This window comes from Globicephala melas, chromosome 8, assembly GCF_963455315.2.
Source record: "Globicephala melas chromosome 8, mGloMel1.2, whole genome shotgun sequence".
Taxonomy (NCBI): Eukaryota; Metazoa; Chordata; class Mammalia; order Artiodactyla; family Delphinidae; genus Globicephala; species Globicephala melas.
The window spans coordinates 5,442,723-5,461,112 of record NC_083321.1 but is presented as its reverse complement, the minus strand read 5'-3'; the positions used below and the strand labels follow the sequence as shown (position 1 = coordinate 5,461,112).

The 18,390-nt window shown below is 55.9% G+C and overlaps 2 protein-coding genes across 7 annotated transcripts in view; both read left to right on the top strand.

Moving 5' to 3' along the window:
- The first annotated feature begins 608 nt into the window (after window positions 1–608).
- SSH3 (slingshot protein phosphatase 3) lies at window positions 609–8,822 on the top strand. Of its 2 annotated transcripts, none has more exons than XM_030833392.3 (14): window positions 609–970; window positions 1,516–1,553; window positions 2,131–2,362; window positions 3,315–3,433; window positions 3,513–3,584; window positions 3,936–4,001; window positions 4,088–4,276; window positions 4,360–4,453; window positions 4,714–4,842; window positions 4,925–4,971; window positions 5,665–5,811; window positions 6,049–6,249; window positions 6,348–6,621; window positions 7,743–8,822. In XM_030833392.3, exons 1-14 carry the CDS (start codon window positions 905–907, stop codon window positions 8,013–8,015), a joined length of 1,947 nt encoding a protein of 648 aa, XP_030689252.1. In that variant the 5' UTR covers window positions 609–904; the 3' UTR covers window positions 8,016–8,822. The 2 variants fall into 2 exon arrangements, with proteins under 2 accessions (XP_030689252.1, XP_030689251.1); XM_030833391.3 differs by having other exon boundaries at window positions 719–970; window positions 1,513–1,553.
- A 2,966-nt stretch (window positions 8,823–11,788) lies between these two features.
- Window positions 11,789–18,390, top strand: part of RAD9A (RAD9 checkpoint clamp component A) — a 65,742-nt gene continuing 59,140 nt past the window's right edge. For all 5 annotated transcript variants that reach the window (XM_060302866.1, XM_060302865.1, XM_060302864.1 and 2 more), the window contains exons 1-2: window positions 11,789–12,153; window positions 14,818–14,986. The gene's annotated coding sequence lies outside the window, so the exon portion shown is untranslated. The remainder of the gene's footprint in view (window positions 12,154–14,817; window positions 14,987–18,390) is intronic.

Sequence of the window (18,390 nt, the reverse complement as noted above, 5' to 3'; positions counted from 1 at the left end):
GTTCCCCCGAGCCCTATCCCACCTACTGGAGACCCCGGTTCTTCCGGCCACACAGCCAGGCTTTCCGGGAACCCACCCCTGCTTGTGTCAGGGACGGGGAGAGGCTGGTTCTCCGGACTCTGCCGGGTCAGAGGAGGCCCTGCGCCCCAGGCCTGCGTTCCTGACCTGACTCCGGCAGGTTCTACTGCAGTGACATTAGACAAGTCACTTCGCTCTGCCGCCGCTGTGAACCTGCTCAGCCCTGCCCTGCTCACCTCCGAGGTGGCCCTGAGGACCTGCTGTGAGCCTCAGGGGTTAGTTCTAAACCCACCCTGATATTCCCTGAAGCTTCGAGTGTCTCTCAGTGATTCATGCTGAGTGGAAGCGCCAGGGCCAACCGGCGAGGAGAAAGAAGTTTGGGGTGGTCCCCACTTAAGACCCACGGGTTCTGGTCCTCTCCAAGACCCGGGTCCTCAGTCCTTCCTCCCTAGGTCCCATCTCTGCTGCTAGCAGAACGGTTGAGGCCCAGAGCACAGCTCAGGTGACCTAACTGGGCGGAGCAGGGAGGACAGGGGCAGGGGCGCCTCCTGTGAGGAGGGACCGAACCCTGAACCCAACGTAGGCTGCCCCTTCCCGCCGCCGTTGCCGGGCTCCGCACCTGCGCCCCGCCCCCAACGTGTTTCGGGGGGCGGGGACGAGGCGGACCGAACCTGTGGAGACACGAAGGGAGGGGCGGTGGCCACTGTTTGCGGGCTCCTCAGGTCAGGCTGGACGGGTGTCTGGCCCTTTAAGGTCCGCCCTCGAGGAGGTGCCAGGCCCTGGTGGCTCCGGACTCTCCTTCCTGGTCCTGCGGGGCAGGGACTGTCCGTGGGGCTGCGGGAGGGTGCTGTGCCCCTGCCGGCCCAGGTGCCCCCGGTCTGGTCCCATGGCCCTGGTCACAGTAAGCCGCTCGCCCCCGGCCGGCGGCCACTCCACGCCTGTGGGGCCCACGGTGAGTCTGGCTCTGCTGTGGTCCTGCCCACGCAGCTGGCTGCCAGTTGGGCCTGGGGGAGTGTTTGCTGTCCACGGGCAGCCTCCCCTGAAGCCTGGGGGTGTGCGGAGGGGGACTTCAAGTCTCAGGCTGTGGGGGGGAGGGGTTGGGGGGGAATCTTGAGGCAATCAGGAACTCGGACCAAGGCGAGATCCGGAGCCGTGACCGCCTGCGGAGGCCCTACCCCGCTCTGGGCCCAGACAGGGGCCAAAGCCTCAGGCGCTCCAGCCGCGACCGCCCGCACCCCTCCCCCCCCCCGCCCCCTTACCTCCGGCCGGTGGACCGGAACCTGGGCCCGGGCTCCCCCAGTGCCTCCACGTGGAGAGTGGACTGCAGCGCCAAGGGGACCTGACCCCCTTTCTGGTTCCATTCCCCACTGCGGGGAGGGGCGGTGTGCGCGGAGGGGGCGCGATCCCTCCACCATCCACCACAGCAGCCCTGAGACAGGGGAGAGGAGAATCCTTCCCTGCCTCTTCACTCTACTCTGGGGGCTGCTTTCTCAGCAGGACCAGGTGTCCCAGCGCAGAAGCCGGCTCCAGCGAAGGTGAGCACCTCTTCCCAACACACGCACCTCTGTCCAGCCGCCAGCCTTGGCCACAGCCATCCTGGAGGACTTGCAGCCAAAGCCCACTACGTACTCTGTGGGGCAGTGTTGCCAGTAGGCACAGCTGGTGGGCACAGCTGGCTGCCTTTGCTTTCATCTTCCCCCTGGTCAGTTGGAGCTCCTTCACCCACTGTCCTGGACCTGGCTGTGGCCAGTGGTCACGAGCCAGTGGGCAGCATGTGACGGCAGGGCCTGAGGACTCCTGAGTCCCCACCGGGTTCACAGTATCTACTGAGTTAGGCAGGTGGGAAGGAAAAGGAAGCAGCCTCCACCCCTCCTCAGACAAGAACAGGTGGGCTGGAGGCTTGAGAGCCCCCAAGGCAGTGCTTCCCAAAGTGCTGGGGCAGCATTACCTGGGAACTGGTTAGAAATGCACATTCTCAGGCCTCCACTCCAGGTCCACTGAGTCTCTGGGGATGGGGTCCAGCACGTTTTAACAAGCCCTCCAGGTGATTCTGACACACCCCTGTCCTAAGAGCTACGATGGGCCATCATGGTTTCCCTGCTCCCCTGCCAGGCAGAGCTTTGCAGTACTCGGCGGGGCTGTCCTGGGACTGCAGGATGGAGGCGATGATGGAGATGCAGCCAAGGCCAGCTCTGAGCCAGTGGAGGACCCCCCCGGGGAGGAGCAGCCCCACGGGGACCAGACAGACGACGGGCATGGGCCCCAGAGTCTCAGGAAGCAGGAACAGAGTCAGCACCTGCGCCTCATGGTGGGGCTGCTAAGGCCACAAGACGACATCCGCCTGGTGAGGGCCCCGTCCAGAGCCCTCTGGCCCTCTGAAAGGGGAGAGAGCCACTCCCCAGGTGGGAGGAGAGGGTGGAATGGGGCCAGTGTGTGTGTGTTTGGGGAGCAGTGGTGTGAGAGCAGGGGGCCCCCTGGGGAGCATAGCGGTTACCCAAACCCCGATGACTCTGCTGTTTCGGCTAGAGTTGTCTTAACAGGGCGATCCGGCCATGTCTTCGGGTCTCTGGAGAGCTGGGAAAGGATGGGGAGGTTTGTCCGATGTGAGCCTGTAGGGTCAGATTAGGTCCAAGAGCTGGGAATTACCCAGAGGCGGGTTTCTGTTCAACCAGCACAAGACCTTCCTTACTATGTGAGTTGCCCACAAATAAACTGGTGCTCAGGGGGGCCTGCTGAGCACCCACCGTGGGCTCATGTGCTGGAGGGGCCTGTGCGGGAATGGGACACAGGCGGGAAAGTGAGGACCAGTTCCCAGATGCCTGTGGAACAATCTCACTGCAGCAATGGGAAAAACAAGATGCAGTCAGTTTTTTGTAAGGCAGAATTAATTCCACAGAAGCACCATCCTTTCTTGTGAAACTGTGTTCTTAATAGTTCTTTGGTGAAAAACATTCCTTGAATCAAATTATGGTAATGGCAAGTGGAAAGGTGTTTCTTAAACCTCCTTCCTAGGCAGAAAAAAAAAAGGGCAATCTGTCATGCCCATTCTCCCCTTTTGTTCACACACACCCTCTCTGAGAAGAATCTTTCTAAACATTTTATTGGACCATGAGATCCCAAAGTTGGGAACCACTAGATTGTAACCACTGATCTGGTATCTGGGAAGACAGGGATGGGTGCGGAGGGAGCAGGTGGCAGGTCTGTTCTAGACCCGGCTGTGTGTCAGGTAGGGGTGGGGGGAGCAGGGTCCTCTGGGTCACTGTGACCCCGGGCTTTTCCCTTCCCATCTTCCCCAGGCAGCCCAGCTGGAGGCGGCCCGGCCCGCCAGGCTCCGCTACCTGCTGGTAGTTTCCACAAGAGAACGTCTGAGCCAGGATGAGACAGTCCTTCTGGGCGTGGATTTCCCTGATAGCAGGTGGGAGCAGGGAGAGGAAGGGAGGAGGGCAAGGAAGGGAGGTGCTGGGTGACAACAGCTTTCCCTCTGTCCCTGCCAGCTCCCCCAGCTGCACCCTAGGCCTGGTCTTGCCTCTCTGGAGTGACACCCAGGTGTACCTAGATGGAGACGGGTAAGAGGTGGCAACTGGAGGGAAGGGAAAGGAGAGGGGCCAGAGGGTGGAATAACTAAGTGTGATGTATGGGGGGGTGTGCAGGGGTGTGGTGGGTACTGGGGAGCAACTGCAGAACTCTAGGCTGGGCCTACTCTCAGCTCCACTTGAGATTCACCGTGTGATCCTGGGCAAGTCACCTAACTGCTCTGGGCCTCAGCTGCCCCATATCTGGCAACAGGGCTTATTTTGAAGTTTAGATGATGTGTATATATTTTGAGGACCAGCCTTAGGTGGCTAGTGGGTAGGCCTCTCAGGCGGCCCTGTCCCAGAGCCAGGAGCTGGGTTCCACCCCCACCTGATCTCCCACAGGGGCTTCAGTGTGACATCTGGTGGGCAGAGTCGAATCTTCAAGCCAGTCTGCATCCAGACCATGTGGTAAGGGGCTGGGTCTTGAAGATGGCTCAGGGTCTGGGTAGGGGCAGCAGGGAGGACAGCGTGACCCAGCCTCTCCTCTGTCCCAGGGCCACACTCCAGGTGTTGCACCAGGCATGTGAGGCGGCTCTAGGCAGTGGTCTTGTGCCAGGGGGCAGTGCCCTCGCCTGGGCCAGCCACTACCAGGACAGACTGAGCTCTGACCAGAGCTGCCTCAACGAGTGGATGGTCATGGCTGACCTGGAGTCTCTGCGGCCTCCCAGCATCGAGCCCGGCCGGTCAGTACAGGGAGGGGAGGAGAGGGGGCTGTGCCACGGCAGAGCGGGAAAGGGGCCCCTGGACTGATGGGCTCGGTTCCCAGGCCCTCAGGACAGGAGCAGATGGAGCAGGCGATCCGGGCTGAGCTGTGGGAGGTGTTGGACTCCAGTGACCTGGAGAGCATCACTTCCAAAGAGGTGGGCAGGGTGCCGGGGACCAGGGCGGGAGCGGGGTCCTGGTTGTGGGGCCTCCGGCTGGGCCCCAGAGTGGCCTCTCCTTGGAGCCTCCCACTTTAGCTTTCCTGCTGTCTAAGCTGTTCCCACGTGCCTGGCCTCAGCTTCTCTGCCTTGATGGGACAGAGTATTGTCCTCAAAGGCCCTTCCCTCCCCCAGGGAAGGCTGGGGCATCGGGAGCCTCACAATGCACCCCCAGCCTCTCCTCACCCTCCTGCCTGCAGATCCGCCAGGCCCTGGAGCTGCGCCTGGGATGCCCTCTCCAACAATACCGCGACTTCATCGACAACCAGATGCTGCTCCTCATGGCCCAGCAAGACCGGGCGTCCCGCATCTTCCCCCACCTCTACCTGGTGAGCTGCAGGCTGAGGGCTGGGAGGTGGGGCCTGCTGCAGCTGGGGGAGAGGGCCATTGACGCCCTCTCCGTGCTCACAGGGCTCAGAGTGGAACGCAGCGAACCTGGAGGAGCTGCAGAGAAACAGGTAGGGTTTCGAGCCCTCCCAGGACTGCCCGCCCTCTGTCCTCCCCCGTGGGGAAACCTGGCCAGAAACCCCCAGAACCCTCTCAGCAGCAGCTAGCTCTGCTTCCAGCTCCGCCCCTGGGGCCGTTCCCCTCATATGGGCTCAGGTGGGGACAGGGGAATAAGCTACCCTGCTGGTCTGCTGGCAGCTCCCTGGCCCCCTCTTAACCTCCCCCAGCTGTAAAGCGGAAAAGCCCCTCTTCGCCTGACCACGTCTCTGGGAGAAGGGAGAGCCCCTCTCCCGTAGGAGACCTGGCTGCCCGCTCCCAACGGCTCCTGTCACTTGTCCACCATGGGCTTTCGGGAAACCTGCTGTGACCCTTGTCACCCAGCTGCTGCAGATCCACCCCATCTCAGCTGAACTCCGAAGCCCTGCTCTAACTGACTTCTGACGATGACAGAAGGGCACACGTTGCAGGCCGCCCAGCAGCTACCTGGAAGTGGGGTGGGGACGGGCCAGGGGGGACAGTACTCAAGCCCAGTGGGGTGAACCGATTTGCTCAAGGTCACCGTCATCTCCTCCTCCCACCACAACTGTGCCGCCCCCACCGGACCCTCAGAACCAGAAAACTAACACCCAGGTCCGCCGGCTCCGCTGGCCAACGGGCCTGGTGCCCGTGGCCACGTCAGCCTGGCCTTGTGCCCCGTGCTGCAGGGTGAGCCACATCTTGAACATGGCCCGCGAGATTGACAACTTCTACCCCGAGCGCTTCACCTACCACAACGTGCGCCTCTGGGATGAGGAGTCGGCCCAGCTGCTGCCCCACTGGAAGGAGACGCACCGCTTTGTGGAGGCTGCAAGGTCGGGCCGTCCCACCCCTCCGCCCGCCCCATCCCAGCTTCCTGCCATCCGGGGCCCATGCCCTCCTCCTGCCTGCTCTGCCCTCAGCTTTTCTGGCCCTCAGGGTCCTTAACCTCCTTTCCCCTCTGCTCTGGGAGGTGAGCCCACCACCTACCTACCTGCCTTTCCCCGACACTGACAGCATGGCAAGGGGGCGGGGGAGAGGGAGGGGAAGCTGACCCGGTTGGGCCTCCACAGAGCGCAGGGCACCCGGGTGCTGGTCCACTGCAAGATGGGCGTCAGCCGCTCGGCCGCCACAGTGATCGCCTACGCCATGAAGCAGTACGGCTGGAGCCTGGAGCAGGCTCTGCGCCACGTGCAGGAGCTACGGCCCATCGCCCGCCCCAACCCCGGCTTTCTGCGCCAGCTGCAGACCTACCAGGGCATCCTGACTGCTAGGTACAGAGTGGGGGACAAGGGGAAGGGGGTGGGTGGGGGTGGGTGCTGGAGGTTGTGGCTGGGTCACTGGAAGCTGACTCAGGGCCACCCCCTCGCAGCCGGCAGAGCCATGTCTGGGAGCAGAAAGTGGGTGGGGCCTCCCCAGAGGAGCCCCTGGCCCCCGAGGTCTCTACACCGTTCCCACCTCTTCAGCCAGAACCCGGGGGCAGTGGGGAGCTGAATGTGGTGGGGTTGGAGGAGAGCCAGGCAGCCCCAAAAGAAGAGCCTGGGTCACGGCCCCGTATCAACCTCCGCGGGGTTATGAGGTCCATCAGCCTCCTGGAGCCATCCTCAGAGCTGGAAAGCACCTCAGGGGACGGTGACCTGCCAGAGGTGAGGCTGGGGCTAAGGAAGCAGCCCAGGTTGAGGCAGAGGGGGGGCCAAAATGAGGAGGGGGCAGGTGGCTGGAGGATGGAGAAAGTCCAGGACTGGGGCTCGGCTTGGCCCTGAGCGGGGGGCACCTGAGCAGGGGGACCACACCCTGGGCAGCTCCTTTTCATCCCCTCAGAGTAGCTGAGGAGAACCGATGAGGACAGGCGAGCGCTGCCTTCCACGGGAGCTAGAGAGCAGTCACGGGACAGGGCCATCTGGTGGGCTCCATGGCCAAACCAGCCCTAGGCTGACGGCTGCAGGCAGCTCTCAGCCTGACGCAAGGACTTGCTACCTAAGCGGCAGGGCTGCCCAGCCTTGGAAGGAGCATCCTCCCCAGGCCAGGAGCTGCACAACCAACTGTTGACCCCAGATGGGTGTAGATAAGATGATCTCAGCACCCCCTCCCCAATCGGAAGGGCAACCCATCGAAGGATGGCGTGCAGAGGGGTCATCGCACTCACACAACTGAAGTGCTGGCTGAGTAGCTAAGCAGCCTCTCTGTGCTAAGCGCTGCAGGGCACAAGTGTAAGACCTGGCCCTTGCCTTAGGAAATCAGGCCCCCCATGTGACTTGAGTCCAAGGTAGCTGACCTGGAGGGAGAGCTCACCTCACAGAGGACGGGAACATTTGGGAAAGGCTTCCTGGAGGAGGTGGCACTGGGTGTGGAAGGCTGGAGGGAGGAACAGATGGTTGATGGGTGGGTGTGTGTGTTCCTAAAGGCAGGGTGTCCTCACTCAGCACCCAGCCCAGGGCCCGGCACCCGGAAGATGTTTCCCTTGTGGCTCATGGGACTGACTGTACAAAGCAGTGGGGGGCAAGAGGAGGAGGAGAGGACCCCAAGGACGTGGCGGGCGCAGGGGAGCTAAGGAGGGCTTCTGGGGGCCAGACAGGTGAGGGCTGAGGAGCAGTGGCAGTAGGGCTGGGGCGCTGCCTTCCCTTCTCTGACCTGTGAGTACCTGTAGTAGCTTTTTCTGTATTCACTCAGCAGATGCTCTGCATCTACCCTTTTCTAGGCTCTGTGCTCTGTGCCCCTGCCTTGGAACGACTTCGCCGTGATCTTCTTTATACTCTCATCCTTCCAGGTTTTCTCTCCAGAGGAGTTTTCAGATGAAGACCCTCCACAGCCCTTCCCTCAGCTCTCAAGCGCCAAGGGAGGCCACCAGGCCCGCAAGGGGCCTTGGCCTGCCCTGAAGTCCCGCCAGTCTGTGGTTGCCCTCAACAGCGCCGCCCTGGTGGCCAGCCGGACCCGGGCCTTCCAGGAGCAGCGGAAGGCTGTCTGTCTGTCCACACCCAGGCACCAGAAGGTGGTGAGGCAGCCCAGCGTGGATGACAGTGGCGAGGAGGGCGAGGTGTGAGCCCACACACATTCCCATGCCCCCCTAGACACAAACAGAGGTGCCAGGACACAGCTCCTGGGATGAGCACCCCTCACTCCTGTCGGCCTGTCCACGTTCCTCTTAGCTCCTCCCCAGGAGGCCCCAGACTCCCGTCACTACAGCCTCAGCACCTACAGCCTTAAGTCTCAGACCCATGTCCACCTGTCCAAGGGCTCAAGATTTCCTCCACATTTGGGGATGTCGTAGAGAGACTGAAGGTGCCTTTGCGGGCAACAGTACCCTAGCTTCATTCTCACCTGCTGCCTGAAACACACACTTGCAGCCATGGAATAAAAAACAGAGTTTCTCAGTGCAGAAAGGCTAATGCTCCCTCCCTCCCCTACTCCTGTGTGCCTCATCCCCCCGACCCCATTTCACTCCTGGGGCTCTGCAGAGAACCAGTGGCCCCCAAAGGCCGAGAGTAACCTCAGTCCCCAAACGTGGGAGTTTCTGAGGAGTGGGGAGCCAGAGCCCTCTGATGGGGCTGGCCGGTCAGCCTCCCTCACACCCCCCATAAGCAGCCTGGGTCTTCTGCTGCTGCCCCCAGCACCCTCCACCTGCACTGCACTGGAGCACAGGGCACTACGCCAAAGAGTCTTCTTTCTCAGCTTCATGGCCTCTGGCCAGTTTTTCATAGTCTTAATAGTGTCTGGCTTTGTACTTAGAAAGAAAAAACATTTTCATATTGTTTTCAATTTTATGATAAAGCTTGTCGGTCCACTCTTTCTCTGGTTGCACAAGGAGTGTGGCCTCTCCTTACCCCTTCCAGTCTCTTCATAGTTCCCAGGTTATCTTGCGACAGGCCCGATTGGGGAGTGGTGTGTTTGGGGTGGGGTGGGAGGAAGAATTGGGAAGAGAAGAGGGGAGGTGGGCGCTGTCTCCCTCATCTCCAGGGGCAGGGCCTGGGTAAATGCTAGCTGCCCCGCCCCCCTCAGGCAGGTCGGCAGGGGAACAAGTCTACACTGGACAGCAGGTGCTGGGCTCTGTCGGGGCATCGGAAGGGAGTTACCCATGAGGAAATGGAAGCTGTCGATGCCTATGTGGACAGGACCAAGCCCGTCCCAGAAGCTAATTCTCCTTTTGGGCACTTGATGCTAGTTCTTGAGCACACTTTGGGTCCCAAGAATCTTCTTGCTGCAACGCAAGACAGCCTGACTTTCCAAGCCAGCCTATCACTGCCAGGGAAGGACCCTCGGTGGGCCCTCCCCTCTGCCTAGGGGTTCCTTCTGCTCAGTTACAATGTTCAAGAAGAGTAAGTGGGTCCATCTTTGTCACTTCTCTCCCCTCTTCCCAAGATCATATGCTCTGCCCTGTAACACTCTAGTTTGGTTGGGGGTTGGGAGTGGGTGAGTGCAGCTCCTTCCCTCAAAGCAGGCCTCAGATAGGAGCTGGCAGCAAATGTTCTTGTTGATTGAGACCTCACGCTCAGTTTTAGGAATGAATCTCTCACCCAGACCCTGGTGGGACCCCCAGCACTGCTCTAACCCTAGTGGACGGAGGAGCAGGACACTTGGGTTCTAGCCCCAGCTGTATCACTTACAAGTTACTTCATCTTAAGTCTCTGTTTCTTTCTGTAAGACAAAAGGGTTAAACCAGGAAATCCCTAGACCCCACCTCCTGCTTTGATATTTTAACAGTATGTGTCCTCTGTACACTGACAGAATTCAGCCTCAACATGCTCTCTAGAAGAGGAATCATTTGTACCTGTCTGTGGATAGCAGGCCCAGGGTCACAAGGTGGGGTACAGAGAAGCCAGATGTGATTCTTGATCCATTTGGCTGGTCCACCCTGCTGAGCAGCGAGAGGGCTGCCTGCCATCTACAGCCACCCATGAGTCCCACCCAGACTGCCCTTTCAGCAGTTCTGGGCCGGGGCTTGGGGACAGTGGCGGTGACTGTCAGGAGGGAAGCCAAGGTCGGGCCCTGCCCTCCTGCAGTCCGTGCAGCTGGGAAGGCAGGATCCAATCATGAACTCAGAGCTGTGGGGCCCACTAGAATCTACGGAGTATTCTGAGAAGAATTCAGCACGAGGAAAAACAAAAATTGGAGGGGAAATTATCTGCATCAAAAATACAGACAAGGGGCTTCCCTGGTGGCGCAGTGGTTGAGAGTCCGCCTGCCGATGCAGGGGACACGGGTTCGTGCCCGGTCCGGGAAGATCCCACATGCCGTGGAGCGGCTGGGCCCGTGAGCCATGGCCGCTGAGCCTGTGCGTCCGGAGCCTGTGCTCAGCAATGGGAGAGGCCACAGCAGTGAGAGGCCTGCGTACCGCAAAAAAAAAAAAAAAAAAAAAAAAAAAAAAAAATACAAATGATTAAGAACTATATGAACACTGGGAGTTCCCTGGTGGCCTAGTGGTTAGGATTCCGGGCTTTCACTGCTGTGGCCAAGGGTTCAATCCCTGGTTGGGGAACTGAGGTCCCTCAAGGCGTGGCATGGCCAAAAAAGAAAAGAAATGAAAAAGAACTGTATGTATAGACAAAGCTCATACAAATTGCTAAAGGGGCAAAAAACACAGTTTTAAAAAAAAAAGATATAAAATGAAAAGAGCGTCTCCCTCCGATCTTGTCCTCCAATCCTTCACAGGCAACCGTTGTTACCAGCTTCTTCTAAGGCCCTCCAAAGACATTCCATGCTTAAGTCATCAAATACATTTGTGTATTCTTTTTTAAGTATAAATTAAAGCATAGTAACGTACTATTCTGCATTTTGAAATTTTTTTTCATATCACAGAAGAGCTGTACATCAGTACAGAAAGCTCTGTCTAATTTTTAAAATAAGCACATATTCTCTTTTATGGAACCCATCATGATTTAAGTGGTCATCTACTGATGGACATTTATATTGTTCTGGGGTTGGGTTTTTTTTTCCATTTCAAGTAATGCTTAAGTACCCTTGTATATACTTTCTTGTGCACACATGGCCACTAATTCCGTAGGACATATTTCTAGAATTGCCGAAGCAAATTCATTCTTCGTTTTTAATTCTGAAGGGCACTGCCTAATTTCCTTGTAAGAAGTTGCACTAATTTACAACGAATGGGAATGCCTGTTTATGTTCTTATAGGACTGTCCAACCTGCACATCAGTCACCTCATATGAACCTTGCAACACTCTCAGAGGAGAAAGGGGAGCCATTACAATTACTACCGTTTTAGAAATAAGGAAACTGAGGCTCAGAGAAGTAACTGGGTCTCCGACAGAGCCTGAATTAGGTTTCTAGATCTCAGTCCAGAGGCCTAACTCGGGAATGGAGAAGGTGGTTCCAGGTCAGTCAACGCACTGGGCAGGGGAAGCCGGAGGGATGGTCAGGACAGGCCCTGCTCACGGGGTCCCAGTTTAACTCCCACCCGATATAGGACCCTCTTAGGGGCCGGCCCGACTAGAACACTTGTGCGACGAGGAGCTCGGGTCCCTCGGGCAGCCGGTCCCTCCTGGGCCAGCTCCCACCTCCACAACGTTCTCCCTCCGTCGGGGCCGGCTCGACCCGGCCTGGGACGAGTCACGAGCCAGGGCGTCCCCTCAAGAGAAACTACCTTTCAGGCCCCGGCGGCCTCTCCTACGCCGGCAGCGCCCAAAAAGGGCCCAGGGCGGCCGGGTAACCCTGCGTCTCTGAACGGACCGCGACGCTGGAGCGCCATCTTGCGTCAGTTCCTCTGGCCACCAGATGACAACCCGGAAACCACATTTCCCATTGCGCCTAGCGCGTCCGCGCAGGCGCAAAGAGCTTTTTTTTTTTCCGTTTCCAGGGCAACCTAGCCCTCCTCGGTCCAGGTGGCTAGACCCTGCGGAGGGTCGAGCCGTTGCTCCCCGTCAGGTGTCCCGGCGCCAGGACCGGGTCTACAGACTGTTGAGGGGGCAAAGTAGGAGCCTGAGGAGAGGAGGCCAGGCGACCCTGCCTCCCTCCGAGGCTAGCGCTTCCGAATTCTGCTCGGCGTCCGGGCGTTCGCGCCCTCCTGGGGCCTCGGCCTTCTGAGGCGAAGGGGCCAGGGGAGGCCCGGGTTAGCGAGGCCATGTCCGGCTCTGGCCTGCGCGGCCCCGCTCGTTCCACGTCAGCGCTTTGTCACTCCCGGCCGAGGGCCTGCGCGCCGCCGACAAGTACTCCCGAGGCGCTGGCCGGTGAGTTGATGGTTGGCGCCCCAGGTGAAGGTGCTGGTAGCGCCGGGCAGGATAACGAGCGCTCCCAGGGTTGGATACGGCTCTGCCCGTGGTGGACCCGGGACCTGCGCTTAGCGCTCTGGGCTTCACTTCCTCCTCTGTAAAATGGAGTTTGGACTGGTACTCTTGTGCACCTTGCGATTCCGTTGCAGAAAAGCCCCTGGCTCTGTGTGACCTAAGGGACATGTCCCTTTAACTCTCTGAGCCCACGTTTCCTGTCTGTAAAGTAAGGAGGTTGAAGCAGATGATCCCTAAGGTCTCTTCTAGGGGATATGGGGTCGTTATCCCTCATTGCACACCAAGTGCAAAAAGAAAAAAAGGGAACTGGATGGTTTGAGCAAGAATCTCAGCTCAAGATCTAGAGTCAGAGACACTTGGGTATGTGACTTTGGGCAAAGTGATTACATCTCTTGAGCCTCAGTTTCCTCATTTGCAAAGCTGGGGGTAATGATAGAACCACCTCAGGTTTTTGATGGTTAAATGGAGTAAGTTTTTAGCCTGCCCGTAATAAGCGCTATCCCAGTCCCAGCCATCAGTTCTGATATTTTCAAAAACATCCCTTAGCCACTGTGAGAACTTTTCTTAACTTTTGGAGTCTCGTCCTCTATTTAATTTATTTATTTAGGCTGCACCATGTCTTAGTTGTGGCATGCAGCATCTTTAGTTGTGGCATGCAGACTTCTTAATTGTGACATGCAGGCAGGATCTAGTTCCCCGACCAGGGGTAGAACCGGGGCCCCCTGCATTGGGAGCGCGGAGTCTTACCCACTGGACCACCAGGGAAGTCCCCACTTCCTCTGTTGATGGGCAAATCTGTCCTCCTAGGAAGGATGGTTTTATAGGCTGATTCTGATGGGGAAACCTGAGCCTGCTTACCCAAGGCTGGGTGCTCATGGCCAGGGTATCTCTTCCGTTCAGCTGTAGTCTGGGTTATATCACTACCACACAGCATTAGGAAGAGTGAAAAGCTGGACACCACGTAGTGCAGAAGATACTTTCCCTTGCATAAGATACACACAGGATGTGAGCTCTTACATGTTATAGTGCAGAAACAGCTGACTATTGAATTATAATATTTACATAATATACCATTTACATAAGACTGGATGTGTATACAGTTATAAGGGATACATAAGAATCCTATGTTACCTACATTGAGTTCAAGCTTTGTATTAATTGGGAAAATTCTAATAAGGAGTTTTTAATTAGTGATGAAAATGTATTATTTTTAAATCTGAGAACTCCCAATAGCTTCACAAACAAGACTTCACTCATCCAACCGGCATCTTTATGTGGAAGCCGTATTCCATGAGTATTATTTGAGCACCTGTTATGCATGTGGTATTTTGGGGGGGGGAGACTCCCAAGGATACAAAGATGTGTAAGATGATATTTGCCCTCAAGAAACATGGAGTCTAGTAGAGAAGATCAACTATGCATACAAAACACATATAAGTAGAAAGTGACATGTCTTGAGAGAGGTGCAGGTAACTGTGCTGTGAACATTCAGAGGCAGGAGACACCACTGCGAAGTGGCTATATGATGAGAGCCAAGGAGCAGACAGCATTTGTGCTGGGCTGTGAAGGATGTGGAGAATGTGGATATGCTAAGAAGTAGGGAAAAGATATTCTGGGCACCCTCCCCACAGCCCTGAGACATGAGGGAGAAATGTCTGTAGATACTGAGCTCTTAGAAGACAGGGACTGGGTTTTGGTCAGTGCTTTTATTCCCAGCTTGGCACATGGATGGCACACAGTAAGTAATAGTGAATGAACGGGAGCTGTGAGTTTCCTGCAGAGGGGAAGCGAGATGTGGTCTCTCTATTACCCTGAGGCCCTTTTATTAGGCTCACATGCTTCTTACAGCCACTTTTCCAGGGGAAGAATGTGAAGAGGCAGATGGTTATGGGGCAAGGGCCATATCGTTGGCATGTTTGGTGCAGGACCAGCCAACTGGGAGCAGAGTGAACAGGGTCTCGTGAATGGGTAGAAGGGTTTTGTGAGTCTCCTTGTCTGGAACTGAGCCGAACAGCTGCAGGGGGAGGAAAGTACAGCACAGGAGCATGAAGCAATCTTGAGGACCGATGATGGACACTCCTCTGGCTGTTGTGGCATTTGTGTCTGTTCTTGGCTCTTCTTTTTCAATGGCCCACTCTTCCCCCGAGACATTTCTCTCCCAGCTGTGACTCACCTGGGAGTGGGAAACTGTGTGCACCACAGCAACAGACTGCCGAGGCCTGCAGCTGCTGCAAGGGAATGAAGCTGGCTCGCAGCACCATCCTCAGGCTGACTTCGAGGCCCTGCCCTTCCACAGGCCTGCCTAGGGCTGAACTTGTGCCAGGAGCTAGCGCTGAAGCAGACCACTCAGAGCAGTTGTCCCATGACCTGGGGAGTGTTAGGAGCTGGGACGGAGCTGTTACTTGAGGAAGGCAGAGCAGAGAAGATTGAAGGGAGAGTGGCTTGAGGACAGGGCAAAGCCTCCCAAGTCCTGTTTAGACGTCCTCTGGGACCCTCTGTTGCTCACAGAGGGTGCAGTCATCCTCAGAACAAGGAAGCTGGGGAGAGGTTAAGTGAGTACAACGAAGGAAGGAATGGGACACAACTGACTGTCTATTTTGTCCCTAGATGTGGGATGGTGCAGGACTTCTGGGGGCCACAATTGCTCCTTTTCCTGGAGATGTGACCCAAGGTGAGCTGTTACACCCTCTTCCTGGCAGCCTGTGCTCCCACCCCGGAATCCTGCGCTTCTTCTCTGTCCTGCCTCTCCAGTTTGCTTCTACTCCACTGGCTGCAGGTAAGTGCCTGCTGGGTGTGTCAGGACTCCTGTGTAGCGAAGTGCCCCGGGAAGCCTTAATTACTCCAGACCTGGTGCAGCTCAGGGCCTGTGGGGGAGGCCTACATCAGCCTACTTCAGGGGCGTGGTGATCCATTGCAATTTACAACAGCTGGAAAGTCTTATGTTGCGACTTGAACTTTCCCTTCTGAGAGATATGAATTTTTAGGTTTAGGTCAAAGAGCCAGTGGTGGCACTTAGACCAGTAATCTTTCCACTGCCTTGGCTGTCACTAAAGGTGCGCCATCTGCCTCCCGGTAAGGCTAACCTGCAGTTAAACCAGGACTTTCCTTCCTTCCCATTTCAGCCAGATTTCCCTGCCCATTTCCCTCAGTTTTCCAGCCCAGTTTTTCTGTCGCTGGACATATTTGACCAGAGCCTCTCACTCTCACGCCCTTGCTAGTCACTGACTTGTTTCCATGGCAGCAGGTCACACCAGAGCTGATACTTCTCCCCTTCCTCTGCCAGGTTTGCTCATTCCCAGGCAGACGCCCTGGAGAGCTGGCACACTTTAGGGGATTCTGTATCTGGGCTTGAGGACCAAGAATACAAAAGCTGTTTTCCCAGTGGGTAGGGAGGCAAGTTGGCAAAGGCTGCCCAGTGGGATTCCCTGGCCTGGGTCGTGACACCACCCCCCAGCCCCCGGCACCCCTGATGGCAGATCAGTGAGCCTGGGAGGTAGAGCTGCGGAGGCAGGTGTGGCAGGGAGGGTCACCCAGAGCAAGCCCAGGCTAGCGCAAGACCCCACGTGCCAGCCTGACTCAGGCCGGACATAACCGTGGTGGCAGACGACAGGTTGGGTGAAGGAAGCTGCCCCTCCCTGGAGGCTGGGGCAAGGAGAAGGAGCTGATTATATGCACCCCATGTAATTGATCTTCATGCGGCCTGGGAAGGCGTGGAGCTGGGCAGCTGTGCCCAGGACAGCAGCCACCTGCCTCTGTGGGCCGCGCTCTGCTGTGCAGCTCACCTCTTGGTTTGGTGGACTGACTCCAAGGCCTCTGACTTTCTGGCAGCTTCCACCCTCACTGGTGGCTCAGCTAGATGCCTCCTCCAGCCCTGTCCCCAGTCTGATTGTCTCCATGTCCTAAATGTTCCCGTGCTAGGCTGAGCTCTGCCTCATCAGAATGTCCACACTCCTGCCGACCTCGAGCTTCTATTTTCTACACAGAAATGGGAAACTGGGAGAGGAGGGCTGAGTGCCATGGGGATAGAGTAAGTGGTTTAGGGGCAACAAATGGAATTATCTGAGGATTGGTGGGATGACTGAGCTGGTAAGCAGAGACCCCCCTGCGCCAACCCCAGTACTGCTGGGTGTCCTGTATGGCAGGTGGGGCTGGATGGAGCAAGGCCTACTGGGTCTCCCTGCAGCCAGATATGCCGCAGGCGGTCCCTGCTGCCCCCAGCACCACCCTGTGCTGGCCTCTCCCTCAGCCCCGCTCTGTCATCTCTTCCATCTCTCCCTCCACCCCTGGCCCACCCACACCTGAACTGCTTAGAAGTGCCGGTCTTGGCCTGCATGCTGCAGGACTGGTGCAGATACTTGATTCCTCTCCTCTTACTGAGGAAAAAGGACTCTGAAAAGAGGGGAAGTTAGGGCAAGAAGACCGAACTACGTGAGGGCTAAGATGCTGGGGATCTTCAGGGGAGATGCTGAAGAGACACTGCCAGAGAAGGACTCAGGGTACCAGTCAGCCCTAAGGGCCTGCTGGTCCCGGGCATGGGTTGTGGGGCCAGGTGAGGTGGGTCCAGTGGAGAATTCTGGTTCTGATTGGACCCTGTCTGACAGCCTGAGGGCCTGTGAAGGATCCATTTGACAGGAAGGCAGGGATAAAACCAAACCTACTCCTGTTTCTTATAGTTCATGTCTTTGAGCCTTGAGCTGCAAACTAGCCTCTCCTGCTGACTTTCCAATTTCTTGTGTTCTCCGACACCCGGGTGTAAACCTCAGGGTGATAACCCGCACTTTCCACGTTTACTCAGTTATCAGATTCTGAAGGTCCTTCATAAAACAGTTGCCTTTTATTCCCACTTCCTCCACCTAGCCCAAGTCCCTGCTCCCATGCCTAGACTACTGTAATAGCCTCCTAGCTGTGATGCCCTTTGGTCTGTCCAGGGCATCATGACTAGATTAATCCTGCAGAAGAATTGTTACCACCATGTTTATTGCCTTCCGTGGTGCTCTCTGTTGCTAGCCAGGAACAGTACAGCCTCTCTGTTCTTTAGCTCAGGACCTTTCCCAGTTTGGCACACAGCCTACCTACCTTTCTGGCTTTATCTTCCAGAACGTCCTAGCATGCACCTTTGACTCAAATCAAACTAGATTACTCAGTGTTTCTTGAAAGCACTTTTTCTTCCTCTTAACCTTTGCTCCTGCTTTTCTCTCTATCTGGAAGGGTCCTCTCTCACATTCATTTACTCATTTTAAAATATTTATTGAGCACCTTCTTTGTATTTTGAACATCTTCAGACTTACAGAAAAGTTGAAAGAGTAGTACAATGAACATGTATCTAGATTCACCAGTTGTTAACCTTTTGCCACATTTCTTTCTCTTTTTCCCTAGATCCACTAAAAATAAGTTGCAGGCATTAAGACACTTCACCCCTAAATATTTTGGCCCATATCTCCTAAAAATGAGGACATTTTCTCACGTAACCACAATATCCTTTTTAAAAATTTGTGGTAAAATATACATAACGTGAAATTTACTATTTTAACCATTTTAAGTATACAGTTGCGTTGCATATAGCTGATTCACTTTGTTATACAGCAGAAACTTAACACAACATTGTAAAGCAATTATACTCCGATAAAGATGTTAAAAAAAAAAACATGTATACAACTGTGGCATTAAGTACATTCACAGTGTTATGCAACCATCACCACTATCCACTTCCAGAACTTTTTCATCATCCTGAAAAGAAACTGTACCCAGTAAATATCCCATCCTCCCCTGGTAACCTCTGTTCTACTTTCTGTCTCTATGAAGTTGCCTGTTCTAGGTAGTTCATGTAAGTGGAATCATGCAATATTTGTCCTTTTGTGTCTGGCTTATTTCATTTAGCATAATGTCTTCAAGGTTCACCCATGTTGTAGCATTGTCAGAATTTCATTCCTTTTAAAGGTTGAATAATATTCTGTTGTATGTATATATCACATTTTGTTTAGCTACTCATCTGTTGATGGACACTTGGGTTGTTTCCACCTTTTGGCTGTTGTGAACAATGCTTCTAGGAGCACGGGTGTGCAAGTATCTGTTTGAGTCCCTGCTTTCAATTCTTTCAGGTATATACCTAGAAGTGGAATTGCTTGGTCATATGCTAAGTCTATGTTTAACTTTATGAGGAACTGGCAAACTATTTTCCAT

Coding starts and splice junctions, on each gene's coding strand:
- SSH3 (XM_030833391.3), top strand. CDS start 905: ATGGCCCTGGTCACAGTAAGCCGCTCGCCCCCGGCCGGCGGCCACTCC. Junction 4,002..4,087: donor GTCTGCATCCAGACCATGTG/GTAAGGGGCTGG, acceptor CCTCTGTCCCAG/GGCCACACTCCAGGTGTTGC. Junction 6,250..6,347: donor CAGGGCATCCTGACTGCTAG/GTACAGAGTGGG, acceptor ACCCCCTCGCAG/CCGGCAGAGCCATGTCTGGG.